The sequence below is a fragment of the Melanostigma gelatinosum genome, assembly GCF_949748355.1.
Source record: "Melanostigma gelatinosum genome assembly, chromosome: 11".
NCBI lineage: Eukaryota > Metazoa > Chordata > Actinopteri > Perciformes > Zoarcidae > Melanostigma > Melanostigma gelatinosum.
Window position 1 is genome coordinate 3,792,979 of NC_136644.1, and position 18,739 is coordinate 3,811,717.

General features: G+C 46.3%; 1 protein-coding gene across 5 annotated transcripts in view; it reads left to right on the top strand.

Annotated features, from left to right (window-relative positions):
• Positions 1 to 18,739, top strand: part of add3a (adducin 3 (gamma) a) — a 46,766-nt gene that overhangs the window by 9,087 nt on the left and 18,940 nt on the right. For 2 of the 5 annotated variants that reach the window (XM_079278431.1, XM_079278434.1), the window contains exon 2: positions 14,842 to 15,088. The exons of 1 other annotated variant lie outside the window; for it this stretch is intronic. In XM_079278431.1, the coding sequence (XP_079134557.1) occupies positions 14,894 to 15,088 (195 nt within the window). In that variant the 5' untranslated portion in view covers positions 14,842 to 14,893. Of the gene's footprint in view, positions 1 to 10,557; positions 10,975 to 11,778; positions 11,888 to 14,841; positions 15,089 to 18,739 lie in introns of those variants that run through there. 2 more of the 5 variants (XM_079278433.1, XM_079278432.1) reach the window with 2 other exon arrangements.

Below are 18,739 nucleotides of genomic sequence, written 5' to 3' on the forward strand. Positions count from 1 at the left end.
AGTTTAAATCAAGCAACCCTTCCCTGAAACATACACACGTTTAATCTCTTCTACCTGAAAACCTTTTTTTAATTGCCACAAGTCGTTCATTTAATCTCACTTCAGTACAGTCAGAATATTCAGCGGCAGCATTTAGCAGCTCTCAGGGAAAATTAACTTCAGCAGCCAGCTGTGGATTGTCAATTGCGTCAAAGTTTTCCTTCCTGATTGCATCACTGGGCCTCGGTCTCCGTGGCGGCTTTAACGTAACACGCTGGTAGTCGGGAACAACAAATTGCCAGAATGATAACGCTGCTTAAAGCAGCTCTTCCTTGTGTGTGTGTGTGTGTGTGTGTGTGTGTGTGTGTGTGTGTGTGTGTGTGTGTGTGTGTGTGTGTGTGTGTGTGTGTGTGTGTGTGTGTGTGTGTGTGTGTGTGTGTGTGTGTGTGTGTGTGTGTGTGTGTGTGTGTGTGTGTGTGTGAGGAAACAGCTGGACCCACTTGTACAAACATACACAAGAACACGTGTTTGTGCGTTTATGCATAAATGTGTGGTACCTTTTTAAATAGCACCATGGTGCAGCATGGCACCTCAGACAAACTTACTCCATTTATGCATCCACAGTTTTTTTTAAATGCTCCTTGTTGTAAAAATGCTACTTATTGATTAAGGCCATTTGAGCATGAGCAATTGTACACCGTTTTGGCACTTCTTTTGCAGATCCGAGTTATTTCTATGTATTTCACCTGGTAGAAAGACAGAGAGAACATGAACTATGGTGCGAGGGAGCGAGAATGCAGATCGAGAAGGCGAAGGAGATCAATGTAGAGAGGCCGGAGGAGGGATCTCTGAGGCCCAGGCTTTGGAGTATTTTCTCCTCCTCGGTGGTCTAATTATCTACAGTCACTGTGATGGCGGCGCAGGAGGGACGTTGATAATTTGCCTCATTGGGGTTCATCTGGAGCTCTGCTGTAGAAGAGTTCATGGCCGACATCTCTGCTACAGCATGAGCCCCACATGTTGGAGAAGAATTTCCTACAGTCAATGAAATGAAGTATACTTGCTCAGCGGTCCGAGCAATCAGGATACGGACAACTGCACGTAAATACATGGACACACACACACACACACACACACACACGCGCACACGCGCATACACTCTGATACACTTGCTTTCAGCAGAAAGTTGTGACTTCTGGCTAAGTGCCACTGTCCCCCTGCTGGACCCCACATCCTGACAGGAAGCTTGTTCTTCCTTCTCACACACGCACGTACACACACACACACGCACGCACACACACACACGCACGCACGCACACACACACACACACACACACACACACACACACACACACACACACACACTGTCCCAGAGGGAGAGAGGCACTGCAACACTGCAGGCTCCACTTTTGGACAACCACAAAATGAGAGCGATAAGGAGACAGACCACAAATGGAGGGAAATGGATCCTAAATGACTCCGGGACCCCTTAATAGAGAGCACGGATCCCAAAAGCATGTCTGCTGTAATAAGTGTTGTTATCCATTGGCTTTAAGCAGAACTAAGACGCTAAGTGTTCCAGGATGACTTCGGGAAGCAGATTTACAAAGAAGCTGGAAACCATTTTAATCATATTTACGTACACTTTATTTCGGCATTTGTTGGCCTGCAGTGCTTTTGGTACAGTGACGTAAGGTGAACTCGGGGTGTGGTCAGTACACCCTGACATCATCACTGTTGGGTGTGGTTACAGGTTCAAAAGAGCAGACCTGAAACTGACACTCGGCAGGAGACAGTGAAACAATGCTCTTCATCTCTGGGTCGAGGAACTTGAAGTGATGTAATTCTTCTGTTTTAAGGCTGCAACTGACGACTTATCTTTTGCATGAATTGTTTAGTACACAATGACAGAAAACAGTTGAATAATAAAATAAATAAAGATACTCGATGACAACATGCCATGTTGCATCATTCATCTCAACGACACAGTCGTGCTTTTGACAGTTGGCACCAGCTAAATGGACATCTTTCCCCCTCAAAGCGGAAACTCTTCCATCGTCTGCCGTGTTTGCTGGACTCTCCGTGACACTGGAGCTCAGGGAATGGATTGTTGACGAGGCGAGGAAGGACCCGGGGGGTACAGACATCTTTCCCATGATGGATGCTTTGTATGGATTTGTGTCTCAACCCCCGAGGCTCGAGACTGACAGGCCCGGAAACAAGCTCATGAACACACACACACACACACACACACACACACACACACACACTTGTTGGAGGCTGTTTTGCACCCCGTTGTGACAGCGTGTCATTGAGCGGTCAGACGTGACAGAAAGGGTCAGAGCGCAGCACAGTGACAGTGAGTCACTGGGGAGAACTCTGCTTGTTTCCATTTCCTGTTGTGGGAGAGACATGCTGACATTTCCTTTCAAATAAAACAGGAACTCATCAAAGGGCCCCCCCGGCCGAGTTCCGGTCCGTGGAGACCACCCATTTCATAGTTCACATGGGTCCAGAAAGTCGTGCCCAGAGAGCAGGAGCTTTTGGGATTGCTCACTGCTGTCAGTATTTATTCATTTATTGTTTCATAATGTGTGTTTGTCACCCTAAACTCAGCTTCTTGGCGTGCCCCACCTTTGTCGGTTAATCAGCTAAATGTCCGTTACGATCCCGGTGGACCGCTAACTTGATTGGTTAATTATCTTTTTTATGAGTAACAGGCTATTACACTGGCATTACATTGCACTGCTCACCCTGTTAGCAGCTTGACATTGATACGTCGTGTATCATTGGTAGTTTGACACTTCATGTCTTCTTTATGCATGCAACCATAAAGCAGTGAAACACATCTACGTCCATGTGCTGCTTTAGTGGAATCTGTCCCACAACCTTCCAGCAGCAGCAGCAGAGTCACAGCTTTCATCTTGGCAGGATGGACTCAAAAGAAAAGGAAAAATCACAAAAGGAAAAATGCCAAAAGTCCAAACGGTCAGAGGTTTGTTCTAAATGCCCGAGTCTCTTTAATGTGCGGATGTGGGCATTGTGCAACTGTGGCTGACCTTTTTGGAAAGGGGGGGAGGCGGGGGTGGCTTTGTGGTCACTGTGTCCTCAGGTTGTGACCTGTGTGGTGGAACAATTTAAAAGGTGAGATTCTGATGGGATGAGATTATTCCACAATTCCTCCGTTTTCTTGTGCACTAAACAAGAGACTTTGGTTCTAGAAAGTGAACTCACCAAATTTGAAGATGGATTTAGGAATATAAATGTAAGTTTAGGCGAGAGGTTCAAAACAGTTCAGGACCTTCATGGGTGATCTTCTCTGCTGTGAATGAGACACAGGGCGAGCATGACGTGAAGCACACGGAGAAGTGATGTCCCTCGCTGCCGCGTTCATCTCCGCTCTCTGTCGAACTGTTAAGTCTGTTTTTTGCCTCGTTGTCTCCGTTTCTCCCTCTTTTTTCTGCAGGGGCGGGGTCGCCACATGCACGGACTGTTTGTTTGGAGTTGCTGTAGTAACTCAAGAGAGAGTGTGACTCTTTGTGTGTGTGTGTGTGTGTGTGTGTGTGTGTGTGGGTGTGATGGGGCTGCAGTTCTGCTTCATGCGTAATGACCTCATCCAGACACAGACCCTGAAATTTTGAATCCGGCTGCTTCCTGGGATTGTGTAATGGATAGTCCACACACACACACCAGCTCTCTGGGCCGACGCCCCCTCAGTGTTGTGCCTCGTTGCTTGACCACAGACGATTCACGGGTCCCTTAGCAACGACAGTCCAACTCCATCTGACTGAAGGAACAGAGTTTGATTTCTGGATAATTTCATTTCGTATCGTGCGTGAGGTTGGAATTAGATTAATTTGATTCATACGTCCCGTTAGGACGTATGAACTTGTGCTGCTGGGTCTGGGTTATGTGGTTCAACGTTTCTGATGAATTAGTCACACATGACTGAACCAGCGAAATGATTAATACGACACATTTTCTCATCAGAATGTCCCGATGGAGTTGAAGGGAGGCCGTGGAGATGCAGCCAAAAGAAAGTCAAAAGTCCTTCTCCGAGTCGTTACTCCAATCTGAACAGACAGACAGATGTTTAGATTCAGTGTGACTTTCTCTTTCCAAGGATATCATATATGTATATATATCATCTGTTGTGTCCATCGGGAATATGTGTCTAAATGCTCCTTACTACTCCAGAAGCAGTCTAAGAATCGCCATGTTTTTAAGTTTTCTTCAGTACAAACGTAATCCAATGAGTACTATGCAACCAGGAATTCAGTCTTCTTTATATTGTGCAGATTTGCCAAAAATGTTCATTTAGACCAAAAAATGGACTTTAGACCACACGTTGTAGACCACAGCCTAGTGACTGATTCCACGGCAACATTTATATCCCTCAAAGCATTATGGGAACTGACTTTTGTCGGCTTTAAAAACCTTTAAAAACCCCAGGGTTTTTTAACGGGTTCCATGAAGACTTTTCCAAAGTCTTGTTTGTAGAAACCATCATAGCGTAGTTAAATAAACACAGCACAGTCAACTTTAAAGAATCTTCTGTTTTTTCTCTCAGTCAGAGCTTTGAGAAAATGTCAAGTGATTCCCACCAAAGCCAATTCGGCACACATCTCTCCTGCAGAAGTCTATTGTGTCGGTGGAGCCGCGGGGCAGCGTGGACCGCTCTGCCGTTCAGCCCGTCTGACTACAAAGCCGGGCGTCTGGCGGTGAGGACATACGGTAGCAGTTAGCCGCCGCGGCACCCGGCGATGGATTGTTTTTGTTAGCGTGGTTAAAGCGACAGGGTCCTGTTAAACTGTGTCTCTGGCTCTGTCATTACCAGCAACAATCACAGGGTGTGTGTGTGTGTGTGTGTGTGTGTGCGCGGGTTTATTCTAACATTTCAGTGGGGTTTGTTTGTGTAATCCTTTTTAAATTGTCCTAAATTGCAACATCAATGTCTGAATCACTGAACAGAGCAAGCCCAATTAAGTTAAATGTAACGATGGTAAATGACCTGTGTGACTATCTGCCGCTGAAGTATTCTGTACAAATGCAGCAATGGCTGCTATGAAGCTTACACCTGTGGATTCTCTGTGACAGGACAACAAGTTATTACCTGTTAATTACTGAGCTTTAGAGGTACTGATAGGCAGAATGTATTAGCTCTCGGCAAAACCATGCTTTCTGTGTCCCTCTTTATGCTAAGCTAAGCTAAACGTGTCCTGGCTGCAGCTTCATATTCAGGGTACAGACAGTGAGAGTGGCATGGATCTTCTCATCTCAACTCTCAGCAGGAAATCAAATGTGTGCATTTCAATTTCATTCAGTGCGTCACAAACAAATCCACTTCTCACCGTTAAACGGTGTTGACCGATTGCTGTTGGCCCAAACAACGGCGCAGGACATGCGTGCACACAGAAGCATGCGTGCACTCACACATTCTCCACATTCGAAGGTCACCGCCTTCTTTCATGCTACACGCACGGCGGCGCTCGGTGCCGGGGATGAAAGCGGGCGACCCCCGTCCCTTTCACGGCTTTGATTCAGAGCAATTGGCCGGTGGGATGGATGTGAAGCTACAAAGCACCTTTTTGTCTCCTGCAAGTTAGTGTGACTCGCACACTGCTTTGGCTTTCATGTCACGGTTTCAGTGAAGACTCGTGCGACTGACCGCCAAGTGTGGACTTTTTTTCCAAGCTTTCCCAAACTCATTTGCAGTTTTAGTTCAAAGTTGATCCGGCCGCGTTGGACTTAAAGTGACGTTTTGACATGTTCTGTTCAAATAGTTCCCTCTGACTCCTTTAAAATGTAACTACTGCGGGACAACCAGGACGACAGAGCATTACCTCTTTCCCTTTTGACGACTCATTTTACATTTGACAGAGTAAAACACATGTATTTATGTATGTTGGAGTGTCGACATGAAGACTTACTGAACATCAAAATATGAAAAGCTGAATTTACAAGCAGAGGACGTGATGTTTTGTTCTCATTTTCTGTTGACTCAAGGTGTGTATTCTCTTGCCAACAGGGAGTGGGAAGTGTGTGTGTGTGTGTGTGTGTGTGTGTGAGGTTATCTGATGTGCTGTGATTGCTGTGGGAGGGACGACAGTCCACATGTCTTGTAGCCTCTGTTTAGAAAGGTTCTCGGGCCTCCACATGGCATATGAAGCACAGGTAAAGATGTTACAGGAACACTCGTGCCGGGCGATCGGTTCTATTTTCATGCCATCCAATTGGTGTCGGGCTTCAAAATACAATCGCATCAGACGAAAATGGATTCAGTGCTAATCATCCTATCCCCATGCTGCGACACCGGGGCAAGAGAGAGTGAATGGAAATCAATGGGTCATTATTTTTAGCGGTTTCCATCTTCGTCCTGCATCGTCGGGTGAATCATGGTTTCTTCTGGGTGCTTGACGAGCATACGTGCTCTAAATGTCCAACAGACAAACGCTGTATTTCCTCAGCCGTCTGTCACTGAGGTGCTTTTCGTTCAACTTGACCTGGAATTGCACATTTGACCGAGGTGACGACTGGGCGGAGACTTCCCATTGTCACTTCCAGGCCTCATTTTCCCTCCGTCAATAGAGGAAATAAAGCAGGAACAACGACTTCTTAAAACACGCAGACACAAGCACTCTGCTTCCTCTCTCTCTCTCTCTCTCTCTCTCTCTCTCTCTCTCTCTCTCTCTCTCTCTCTCTCTCTCTGTCTCTAAAGAAGCTTGTTGTCTCTCCACCTGAACCTTGAGGCAGACTTCCCTTGTCACGCTTTAGTACATCCCTGTAATGGTGTGTGTGTGTGTGTGTGTGTGTGTGTGTGTGTGTGTGTGTGTGTGTGTGTGTGTGTGTGTGTGTGTGTGTGTGTGTGTGTGCTTCTTCTCCATGCTTAGTAACACAGCTGCTCAGACAGGGACAGCATTGTTCCCAGTCACCGCTCCAGGAAGTGAATCCGAGCACGTCTCAGTGCGTTAAACATTAGCTGCTCTCTAAATGCCTCTTTACCCCTCAAACATGGATTAGAGGCTATTTAGGATCACTTCCATGCAAGTGTAAAACTAGACCGGCTGTTGAGAGCCGGATAAACAGAGGAATGACAGTTTTATAGGTTTTCCGTGTGTGTGTGTATACACACAGCAGGTGATGCAAACCGGCCGTTTTTTCAGCCCTGCAGGGTTAAAAAAGTGACCAGAAAAAAAACTCTTCAGCGCAGCAACCTTTATGAACATAGCTGATATATAAACTAAGGCCATGTTCACAACAGCATTGGCCCAGCATGAACAAAAAAATGCAATGTTGTTTCCTAGAAATGGAAAAAAATAAAAGTTGCGAAAAAGCCTCAATATCGAAAAGGTCCACCGACTATATGTTGCGTGAGATTATGCAGCTTTTTCATGGTTATAATGGCTGCAAACGTGACACCTTTCAACAGTTTTGAATGAATGTTTTACGGCTTGCAGACGTGACATAAATCACAGGAGAAAGAACTTAATCCAGGAAACTAGCAAGACCTTTGCAGTTTACATCAACACATAACTGGCAACATATAAAAAGGTACGAGACGCGGCTGGTCGTTCATTTCCCTGAGACCACTGTGTGTCGACACCATCTGGCAACCATTGTTTTGGCCTGTCCGATGTGTGTAAGTGCACTCTCAGACTGTTTCGTAACGTGAACAGCGTAATTGTAACTGTTGAACTTGCGATCATCGAGACGCAGGATAAATGAATGTCCTAACTCTGCAGAGTTGCGCAATTGTTTCTTGCAGTCTTATAAATGGCTGCAGTGTTTTGACATCTGGTAAAGCCTTCAAATGGATGGATTTACACCACAGTACAACTCAAACTGGACTCCCTGAATCCTTCTTTGAGTCCTCCTCGGCAGATGTAAAGGTGTCAATCTGCTCTGTAGACTTGCTGCTCCTGCGTCGTTCCTGCAGGTCGAGTTTCCTGCCATGAGCGGACAAGAGCTGTTACAAAAAGCTCTTATTTTGGAGGCCGTCATGTGGCTTTATACTGTCCTCTGGGAATCAACTTGACCTCCCTGTCATGCGGGTGAAAGGTGTTTTGAAGTAAAAGCAGTCAAAACAAGCTCACTCCTTATGTCACTGGGGTTGCTTCACAGCCATTAACTGAATGAGTTTTATTTTCTTAAGCATAACCACATCTGTCAATTTCCCGCCGAGGGGTCTCGCCACCATGTTGTTCCTGTTCTCGTGAAAAGGCTCCGAGAGCCCAATAATGAGCTCAAGTGTTTGAGCATTCCTGAACGGTTGGCGTGGGTGAACGTGCCCCCGCGCTCCTCTCCTGTTACCGCTCGGGGAAACGCTGATAAGCGGGGCTCCTGGCGGTAAATGGACACCCTGCATGCATTCAGACCAGGAGACGCCCACGTCTTCCTCTCTCTCTCGTCTGTGTTTTGTTTTTGTGCAGTCGGCTTATCGCGGAGGTCATGGAGGGGACGACTTCCACAGAAATACGGGATTACTCAAGAGCACCGTGGCGTGCAGCGGCCTCGTTCATCATCAGACTCGATAACAGTTGCGTGGAGTGCGAAGCCTCTTTTTGTTGACCGCCTGGGTTTAGTCTAACTTTGTCTCTCATGTGTCACATGAGTCAAGCTAAAGCAATAACAGTAATTAGGGTTTTGCAGGGTCGTGATTATCTCCCATTAAGCAGTGAGACACGGCTGCTTGGACGCTGTCCTCGGACTGTCCCGGCTTGATTTAGCACTTTTGTACTCGAGGTTCAGGGAAAACAAAGGCGCAGTGAAGTTTGTCCAACAGTTGAGTTTTTTTCACCTCTGACAGTTATGTATATTTGTAGGTTGAGATGTGTGTTACACAATCCATAGCACATTGTAATGTCTCCATACAACAATCTCCACTAGAATCTGTTTAGAAGTGTCATTCAGTATAGTGTGTGTGTGTGTGTGTGTCTCTGTTTCCCTGAGTCAGGCCTGGCAGGACTAACTCAGGACTGTGGGTGTGTGTGGGGGGTGGAGTTGGGCGTAAAGTGCTGAGTGATGCACCAACATCCAGGGGTGGGGGTGGTGGTGGATCCGTCTCCTGTCTATGCCAGTCTGTACTTGGCGCATACACTCACTGCACTGCAGATGAGAACACTGTGTGCAGACACAGGGCCAAACAGAAACCACCTAAGATTGTTCCGCATCTAGATTTAACGGAGCTTGCAAACAAATTTGAATTCCATGAAAGTAGTTTTTTTTTTTTTACCGTAGTGAGGCTCGGTGTCTGTTGCCACAGCATTGTTTTTACAGTTTCTCTCTCAGGAGCCGAAACAAAAAACCTCTTATCATCCCTAAGCTATCCGATGATGGCGGTCAACGTGGACTACGGCTCTTTATTACCCAAAAGCTCACGTTTTATGACGGACTTCTGTGCCAAAGTGAAAGAAAGAAAGAGAATACCTACGTATGTCCTGCATATTTAAGACATTTAGATGTGATCAAAGGATTTTAAAGTGCGTCACACCTTCATGTACGATCTCTCTTTTCAGTTTCAATCTAAAATACTCTGTTACAGTTTGTGTAAGAGATCCACTTGGATCAACAGGTAGAAAATCTTCCTCGTCCTCACCATCCTGAGGTGTACTCAGGATGAGCCTATTAGAAGACAACTAAATGAGTTGTTTTTTTATTCTGACATCTGCACATTTCAAAAGTTTTCTCTGAACGTGGTCCATTGCAACAATCATCAATTATAGATCTGGTTTTGCATACGAATGTATACAAATATTCAAATGAGTATTCAGCCGATGGCCTTGAGAACACTTCCTCCTCCACCGTCTCATGAACAGATTTGGAGCGCAGGAAGTGTGTGAGATGCACGTGTCTAGAAAGTACTGAGCATGCAACTGGTTTTTAAAGTATCATAGGAATGTACGGTAGAAAAGCAACATGTAAGTGGGTCAGTGTAGTCGCAGCTTTGGTGAGAATCAATCGGCAGTAAAAAAAATAAATAAAAAATCAACCGCACAATGGAAGCCAGGATTATAATGGAGTTTTGCTTCAGGCAAGACACTGAATCACAGCTCTGACCTCGGATCAGGTAACTGTGACTTTGTTGAGCAGTGTAGTTATGACTGTTTGAGTCCACCACAGACCCAGGTGCCGCTGGTTCTGAGGAGAAGCGGCTATAAAGGCAGTGCAGCCGGACTCATGAACACTGACCTTTAGTACGGTCGGCTGAGGGGTGACGAGGCAGCAGCGAGTGTGAATGAAGGATGTGAAGAGAGAGAGGAAGAGTCGGAGAGCGAAGACTGGAATGTGGGCAGGGAGACCAGAAAGTGAATGGATCAAAGAAAAAAAGATGATGAGACAGACGAAGAGAGAGAGAGAGAGAAGGCGAGGGAGGAGGTGGTGGTGTGATTAGTGTGTGTGTGAGCCTGAGCTCTGATTGGTCGAGCAGCCTGTATGTGTGTGTGTGTGTGTGTGTGTGTGTGTGTGTGTGTGTGTGTTTCTAGCCAGTGGGCGGGGGATTAAGCCTGCGTCACGTGGTCCCTTTAGCTTCTTTTCCTCACAAACACACACCCTCATTTGCAGAGGGCACACACACACACACACACACATCTTCTCACGTACACACTCACAGCTGTTGAGGCTTCTCTCTGTGATAAACGCCGGGGCGGCCGAGGAGCAGAGCCCGCAGGAATCGAGGAGAATCTGCCGGCAGCTCGGACCAAAGAGCATCTATATGGACGATCTGGTCGGAAAAGTGGACCGACTGGTTTTCTGAACGCAGCCTGCTCTCACTTTCTGTCGTTCACATCCCGCTCTCTCTCTCTCTCTCTCTCTCTCTCTCTCTCTCTCTCTCTCTCTCTCTCTCGCTCTCTCTCTCTCGTCTTTCCCCGGCTTCTCTCTGGGACTCAGTGTTGTAATTTGAGCGCAGCAGAGAAAAACAGAGACATGTGTTTTGCCCCAGCTGCTTACTACTGCTGCCTGGTCTCTCCCGTTCACTGATCGAGCAGGAAACGCAAGGTTGGTTGGGCTCATTTGTTTATGGACGGGTTTCTTGTGTCATTACACCTCGATTGTTGTTTTTGATATTCACATTTCTGTTAAAGACCCAGAATCCCTCTTTGTGTTCCCACAAGCTGCCAAAGCATGACTCCAACTCTCAACCCTCAAACTGATTTGTAGTTTTTGGGGAATTCCATGTTGGTGTGGCTGCTCGAGCACACACACACACACACACTCCTGCCCTATAAACTGTAACAGTGCAGTGAGTGTGAGCGCCAGAGAAGATTAGCTGTTATCTCTAATGTGTAGACTCGCAGAGGCTGCATGTGAAGGAAGACACACTTTTTAACAAGAATCAGCCTTCAGCAGATACTTTTCTTAATAGTTTGAGGGAATGCCCGTGAAACGAACCAAAATAAGTCTGTTTTCGTGTGTGTTTGTGTTGCAATCTGCACAATAAGGTTGCACAAGAAGCCAACAGCCCAAACTACCACCAGCCGCTGCCGTGGGTTACAGTGACGGCTGGCACCTCAGTGGGCTCAGAAGAAGAGTTTTCTCTTCCTCATAAAGCGTCTAGGAGAAACACACACACACACACACACACCGTCCTCCAGTTGCACTGCTGGATCTGTCATGCAGGCGTGTTTAAACACACTCTGTGTGTGTGAGTGTGTGTGCGTGTGTGTGTGTGTGCCTCTACAGGTTTCACACTGCAGGTGACTTGTGTGCAGATTTGTTCATGCCTGCGTGTGCTTATTTCCAGTGTGTGTGTGGATATAATTAGCCAACGTACAGATTCTTTCCTGGTATTGTTGCCGTCAGGGGGTCGTAACACAACCCAAAGGGCTGTTTGTCTATTTTAAGTGGTGGAGACTCAAGCAGCCAGGCTATGAAGCTTCCCCCCGGGCAAGATAAAGAAGATAAAGATAAGGTGTGTGTGTGTGTGTGTGTGTGTGTGTGTGTGTTTGTGCGTGAGAGTGAGCTGGTTGGTGTTGTGTCGACTGCCTGTATTGTTTGTTTTCAGTAACCTTTCTACTAATTTTGCATGCGCCAGGCGGGTTGTTCACAGTCTTTATGGACAGAAAATGAATTTTAAAGGAAAGCAGACGGAGAGATGCAGCAGCAGATACGCGGGTTAGACGCAGGTTTCCAGATTGGCTGGCTGTCATCAGATGAAGATGGAAAGTTGTGTGTTGTCTGAGCCTGCTGGCTCTGCTCCGGCTCCAAATGTCAGAGGACTCCTGAGGCATTATGGGTGAGCTCTGTCATACAGTTAGCTCCCGTGATAGAGATTAAGAAAGGAACTTTTTATCAAATCAAAATACGGGTTTTTTTTTTTTATTGGATTTGAATGCAGTCATGCATTAATACGACTTCTCTTAAGTAGTTGATTAATTGGTTAGTCGTATGATCGAAAGTTAATTGGCAACTGTTTTGATTATTAAATAGTTTTCAGCGAGGATGTGAGGATTTGGTTTTTCTTTGTCACACCTGGTAGTAAACTGAATGTATTTGGGTTTTGGACTGTTGCTGAGACATAACAAGACATTTAAATCTGTCACCTTACTTAGTGATTGCTTCTGGATTGAAGGGATTTGCTGTTTTTCTTTATGTTTTGTGAAGGTAGATTAAATATCTTCAACTCTTGGACAGTAAATCAGACAAAACAAGTAATCTGAAGATATCAGCTTGGGCTTTACAAATTGCGATCTGCCTTTTTGGCTTTTTTTTCTGTCCCAAATAATCAATCAATTAAATCAAGGAAATGATTGCCAGAAAATTGGATCATGAAAATAACCATAAACCCGAGTAGAATATAATTTAATCGACACAGTCCAGTTCTGTTGAAAACCTCGAGGAGTGCTTCTCTCATGACCAGAGCTCCCAGAAGAAGAGGTCTTGAATCTCAACGGGACATTCCTGTTGAGATGGAAGTGACGTATTGTGAGGGCTGAGGCTGCACATCATGTAGCTCCTTCTAACCAAAGACCTGTTGAGCATGGTTAGGTTAATTGCAGTCTTTGGTTTTGCAGAACTCTTAAAGTAATTGTTTATAGATGAGAAAGTTTTCATGGACAACTCGCCCACTGTTGGAGACGGGTTATGTCTGCAGAGGGGGGGGCACTAAAGGTCACAGGGTGAGAGGTTGCGGTCGCAGTCTAGCGCCCATCAGACTCAGCCGGCCTCGTCTATATCTGCCACATATTAATGGAGCGTAAATCAACACAGCGCTGTCCTTTTTGAGGTCGTATCTTTAAAGGGCAATCGTGTCTCGAATTTCCAGTCGGTCACTGAACTCGATCTAAACTTCTGGCGTTGTTGTGAACGCTTCAATGTGTCTCATCGGATAAGCGTTCGGAGGACGAATCGCAAGAGAACATCTGCCGTGAAGCATGACATTAACCCCCCGCTCACCCTCCCAAACCCCCCAACCATCGATCTCTCTGGATGTGACCAGACGGAGAGGATTGGGGATGTGGACAATGATCTATTGAGAGAGGCGTAGGGAGGGAGGGAGGAAGCTCATGCTGAGGACTGCTGTAGTGCGTCTTGTGACAGAGTGTACTGGTGTTTGTGTAAAAGGAGGGGGAGGCAGGGTTTGGAGCTTGGGGGGGGGGGGGGGGTGTAACTTTATTTTGGTGAGGCTACAGCTGTTGCATTCGGCAGTGGCAGAATTCCACTCACTCAACATATTTCAGGCGTGAGCGTCTCCTGTCAATCACTACTTCTCAGATGTGTTTCTGAGCATTTCGGCTCATCGCGGTTCATTTACTTTCGGAGCGATTGGACACTTTGAAAGAGTGCAAAAGAAAAATAAATGTAGAGGTAAAGGAATTCAAAAGCTGAGACAGAGACTGTAAAAACGGCAGAGGGGATGTGTTGATAGCGGAGTGCAAACATGTCTTTCACTCCCATCACCAACCCATCGTTTTGCGGTTTCGTCCGAAGCCTGTCTTGTGCACTCAGGAAGCAGAACAGTGCAGGCCAGCAAGCGGAAGGATGAATTCAACATCGGGTTACATAACTCTTCCGCGCATAGCTGCCTTCAATTAAAGAGGACTTTTGGGGGCGGCTTTTATTCGCTTCCATCGTATAAATCAGAGCTTTGTTGTGGGATCAGGTGGTGAGCGAGAGGCTTCCTGTGCTCGGGGATTCTCTGTGTTGCAGATAACGTAGATATATCTGCACATTATTGTCCTACTTGAGGCGTCGGCTTCTTTCTTTATCCAGCGATTTACTGGAACTCGTAACTGTATGTCATCTCCGAAACACGGAGATCATCTGAATAGAGGGGATGTGGCAGGGAAACTATAGTTCCAATGGGGAAAGCATTGAGGTGGGAAAACCAATTGACAAACACGTTGAGCGACCACTGAAGTGTCCTTGAGCAAAGCACTGAACACTTGGCAGCTCGGTGTCCGATAGTAGAGGAAGCAGCGCTAGTTATATCGGAGTGAGAATAACGAGCGCTTTAGGCCATTGGCAATCCTTTGGAAAGGATATGTTGAATGTTGTTGTTAGCTTTCCTGCATATTTGAATTGGTACAGTGGGAATACTGTGAATGTTAAGGCAACACGGTGGGTTTCATCCAACAAGAGAAGGCAACAGGCCATGATGCTGTGCCTCCTCCATACACCGAGCAGTGTGTCGCTGCACTAATCTCAACCATCTTTTGAAGTGGCATTGGACCTGAGCGAGTAGCGTAGCGCCATGTGCCGACCAAATCACCTCAACAAGCCCCGTGTTTCCCATCAGCTCGTGTCCTCCTCGTGCGCTAATCACAGAGCTGTTGAATGAAAAGCAATTGAATACCTATAAATGCAATCAAAACCCACTTTGCCTTTTCAAACGACATGATTTGCGTTGTGTTGTCTTCTTCTCAGGCGGGAGTCAGAGCGGCGGCCGTAGAGCGAGCGAGAGAGCGGTGAAGCAGGCATGAGCGCGGACAGCCATCAGGAGGTGGTGACCACCCCGCCCCCGCCGAGCGGAGGGACCAAGGAGAGCTACTTCGACCGCGTCGACGTCAACGATCCGGCGTACATCAGGGCCAGGAACATGTCGCCTGACCTCCGGCAGGACTTCAATGTCCTGGAGCAGAAGAAACGTGTCACGCAGATCTTGAAGAGCCCCGTAAGTCCATTTCGAAATTCGGGAAATGCATGAAATCTCTCACTGGAGGGACATCGTTGAGAGGACATTGGAGGGATGGGAAGCTGCTAAAATGGCAGCTGATGACCCTTGAAGTTACACAATGCACATACAGACCCGTGTGGGGTAGATGAAACCAATACATTGCATAGAGCGTATGAAGTCCTGAAATGTAGTGGAAGGACGAATAGACAGAACAGGGTGGTAGTTTCCAAATGGACAACTTGCTGCCAGCACAGAGTTTGTCTCCTCACTAACTCCCACTGTGGGTAATCAGTTCCCATTTTCTCTTCTGTCAGTTATTATTCCCCAATCAAGTGATTTCTAAAGACGTTACAGCATCACACGTGCTTGTGTTGATGTTGCGACACCGACCGCAGAATCGAAGCGGTCAGCGGCCTGTTATAACCCGATTATAACCGCCAGCTGCCGCGCCCTCGCTCGGGCTTACTGCCGGCGCAGTCCCAATCCAGCGGCTCTCACGTTGGGTCAGGTTTTGCTGAGGTAAACAAATCTGTGAGCATATTTCAGCCAGCACGCATCATGTTGTGCTTTTGATTTTTCTTTCCCTGGAGGTCTGGATTCTTGAGAATTACTGTTGCTCTAGGAGCCAAACTGAAGTGCTGGAGGTACAGTTGGGGGTCTGAGGCCTTTTTGGGACCACACATGCTCATTTTGTTGGGCACTGTAGAGGCAAAGTACTGGGCTGTATCTTTGCTGGAGGTTTGCAGATGACTATAACCTGCAAAGATCAGAATCCAGCGCAAATATTGTGATTATAAGAGGCTTCATGAACACAAGCCACAGCAGCACTTGAACACACTTAAAATAATTCATTATTTGCCGTGCTATGTAGATCAACTTGTTTCCTTCTGCATTTGCATCCCTGAGGAACACCTCTGGTACCAATAGCCCAACACTCTCTGCCTATTAACCCTATTTAATCCCAAGTCAAGCTCAATGTTGTCCTATCTTCCTGTCTGCTTTCTGCCCTTTGAACAGTTGCTTCACCGCGAGTGAAGATTTTACAACAAGCCCTCTGCTTCAGTTCAGCCCACACAGTGTTGGAATATTTACTCTGCACCATTGACTCAAGGCTGGTCTGTGACTGAGGTGCTCCTCACTGTTGACAATGGAACCTTACATTTGCAAAGACACGGTGTGTGTGTGTGTGTGTGTGTGTGTGTGTGTGTGTGTGTGTGTGTGTGTGTGTGTGTGTGGGTCTGTATGCATTTGTACTCTGCGATGACAAATGCACTTTGAAGGAGTCGGCGGGGACGGATGGTGATGTTAAAGTTTGATGAAGGATAAGGTTGCACAGGCAATGAATGTCATGAATGAATGTTCCTCCCAAGCAGAGGTGTGTGTGTGTGTGTGTGTGTGTGTGTGTGTGTGTGTGTGTGTGTGTGTGTGTGTGTGTGTGTGTGTGTGTGTGTGTGTGTGTGTGTGTGTGTGTGTGTGTGTGTGTGTGTGTGTGTGTGTGTGTGAGAGAGAGAGAGTGTGTGAGTGAGTGATTTGATATTGGGTAGTGGCCGCCGTGGTTTGGCCCGTCTCGTTTTTTAAGCTTTAAATGTGATCCGCATTCTGCACATGCCCAGTGTGGTTTTCTTGGCACGCTGTGTTTGGTGCCAGATGTCTGGAAGGGCACCGGCATAGTGCTGCTGATGCAGGTTTCCACTTGATACTTGGTGTACGTCTGTGTACGTGATTGAGTACCACACGTGCAGTTGGGGGTGAGCAAAATGAAGTGAGTGCATCCTACTTTTATGGGAATGCTCGCAGGTGCTGAGGAAGAAAGCCTGAGTTCACGGCACAAAGCAAGTTGATTTGTGGCACCAGTTCAACGGAACTCGAGGCTTTATCGAGGCAGCTTAGGCAAAGAGACGCCCGGCTCTGTTGAACCTGCTTGGTCAGCAGTAACAGGTGGCTCCCTGTTGGCTGCAGAGGGTTTTTTCTGGCCTTACATCAGGACAGTTGGCCTCAGTATTCATAGTATTCATAGTACTCATATTCAACAACAAGTGTGTGTCACCAGCTGGTCATGCACACGCGTGCCCTCTCTCATCGCAATTTCTTTCTCGGTTTCTCTCTCTCCTGTTCAGCGACAACAACAACGTCACCAGCTGGGTGTCCGCACATGCTCTCTCTCTCTCTCTCTCTCTCTCTCTGTCTGTCTGTCTGTCTGTCTGTCTCTCTCCCTCTTCCTCTCTCTCTCTCTCTCTCCCTCTTCCTCTCTCTCTCTCTGTCTCTGTTTGTTTTGATTCCGGTCTTATGGGACTAGTGGCGGCTCCAGATTACATGTTTGTAGCGCTCGGATGGCAGGTTGTATTTAAAGTCGGACCGATATAGACCAGGCGGGACTGAATCAACTCAGCTGACTTCATCCACTCGCCTCATTCATGCATCAGTGTTTACCTTTAGAAACCGGCAGCTACAGCTGAACCTTGAACCCATTCAGTCCCGTTGTGTTGTACTGGGCTGTCCAGTGCATTGCCTGTGTGCAGCAACAATGTGCATAGGGAGGCAAAGTGAGACACCGCACGAGGGTGGATGGTAGGTAATGCATGCTTGTGTAAATTGGAACACATGAAACAAATACATAGTCTGCAAAGTCCCTTGATGCATTTATGGAAGTGACACGGGCAAACATATTGATCTCGTTTTCAACCTGAAAGCTAAAGTGTTTTTATCTCCTCTATCTATATATATATATATAGATATATATATATATCTATATATATATATAAGAGGAAATCAATCCTGAAGATTTTGGATGCAGTTAATGTCATTTAAAACACATAAAGACAGAAGTTTCCACATTTGTATTTTCCTTAAGATAAACAGCCGAGCATTGTTTCCCCTCTGTGAACTTCTGGTTCATTTCTACGAAAATCTGCTTTAGTTTTAATAATACTTCATTTATTCGGTTACTTAAAACCATACGAGGAAGGAAGAGAGGAAAGGAAGCGAAAGATTCTTCAGAAGGCTTTTGCTGGAGTGTTTGGTATGACATCCAAGGATTACAATGTGCCTTGAGGTGGTTTGTGAGGCACACTGAGGGGATTTTTTCCGTTGCATTTCGAGAGCTTGGACACAGATTTTGGCTGCAAATGCAAGTCTCATGGTGTCATGGTTGTTAAATCATGATATTAATTTGTTTGTGTTAAATTCTTCTTCTTCTTCTTCTCCCTGTGAACTATTGACGTGACACTATTTGCGACCCAAAAAGTCAAAAGGTCAAAAGCCCTCAGAGGCTTGAAATCTGATTCATGCGGTATGAAATATTGGCTCGATAGCGCCCCCTATTGAGTAGCCCCAAAATTGGGTTTCACCTAGCTGTATGAAATTTGGTAGGTATGTGCAACATTATGAGACGCACAAAAAATCCTCTTGGAGTTTTTCATTAAACCAAACAGGAAGTCGGTCATTTAGACTTTTATGACGTTTTGATGACATTGAATTTGAGTTCTACTTCCACATGCTGCTTCTATTTCCTGCATCTCCGCTCATCCTGCTTATTCCCCCTGCTGTTAGGTTTTCCTCTCCACTCTTGTCCCTGACTTGTGGCACAATTTGACATCATTACTGATGCCCAGGGGTCAATTTACTCAGTCTCATGTGCACTAGTCATGT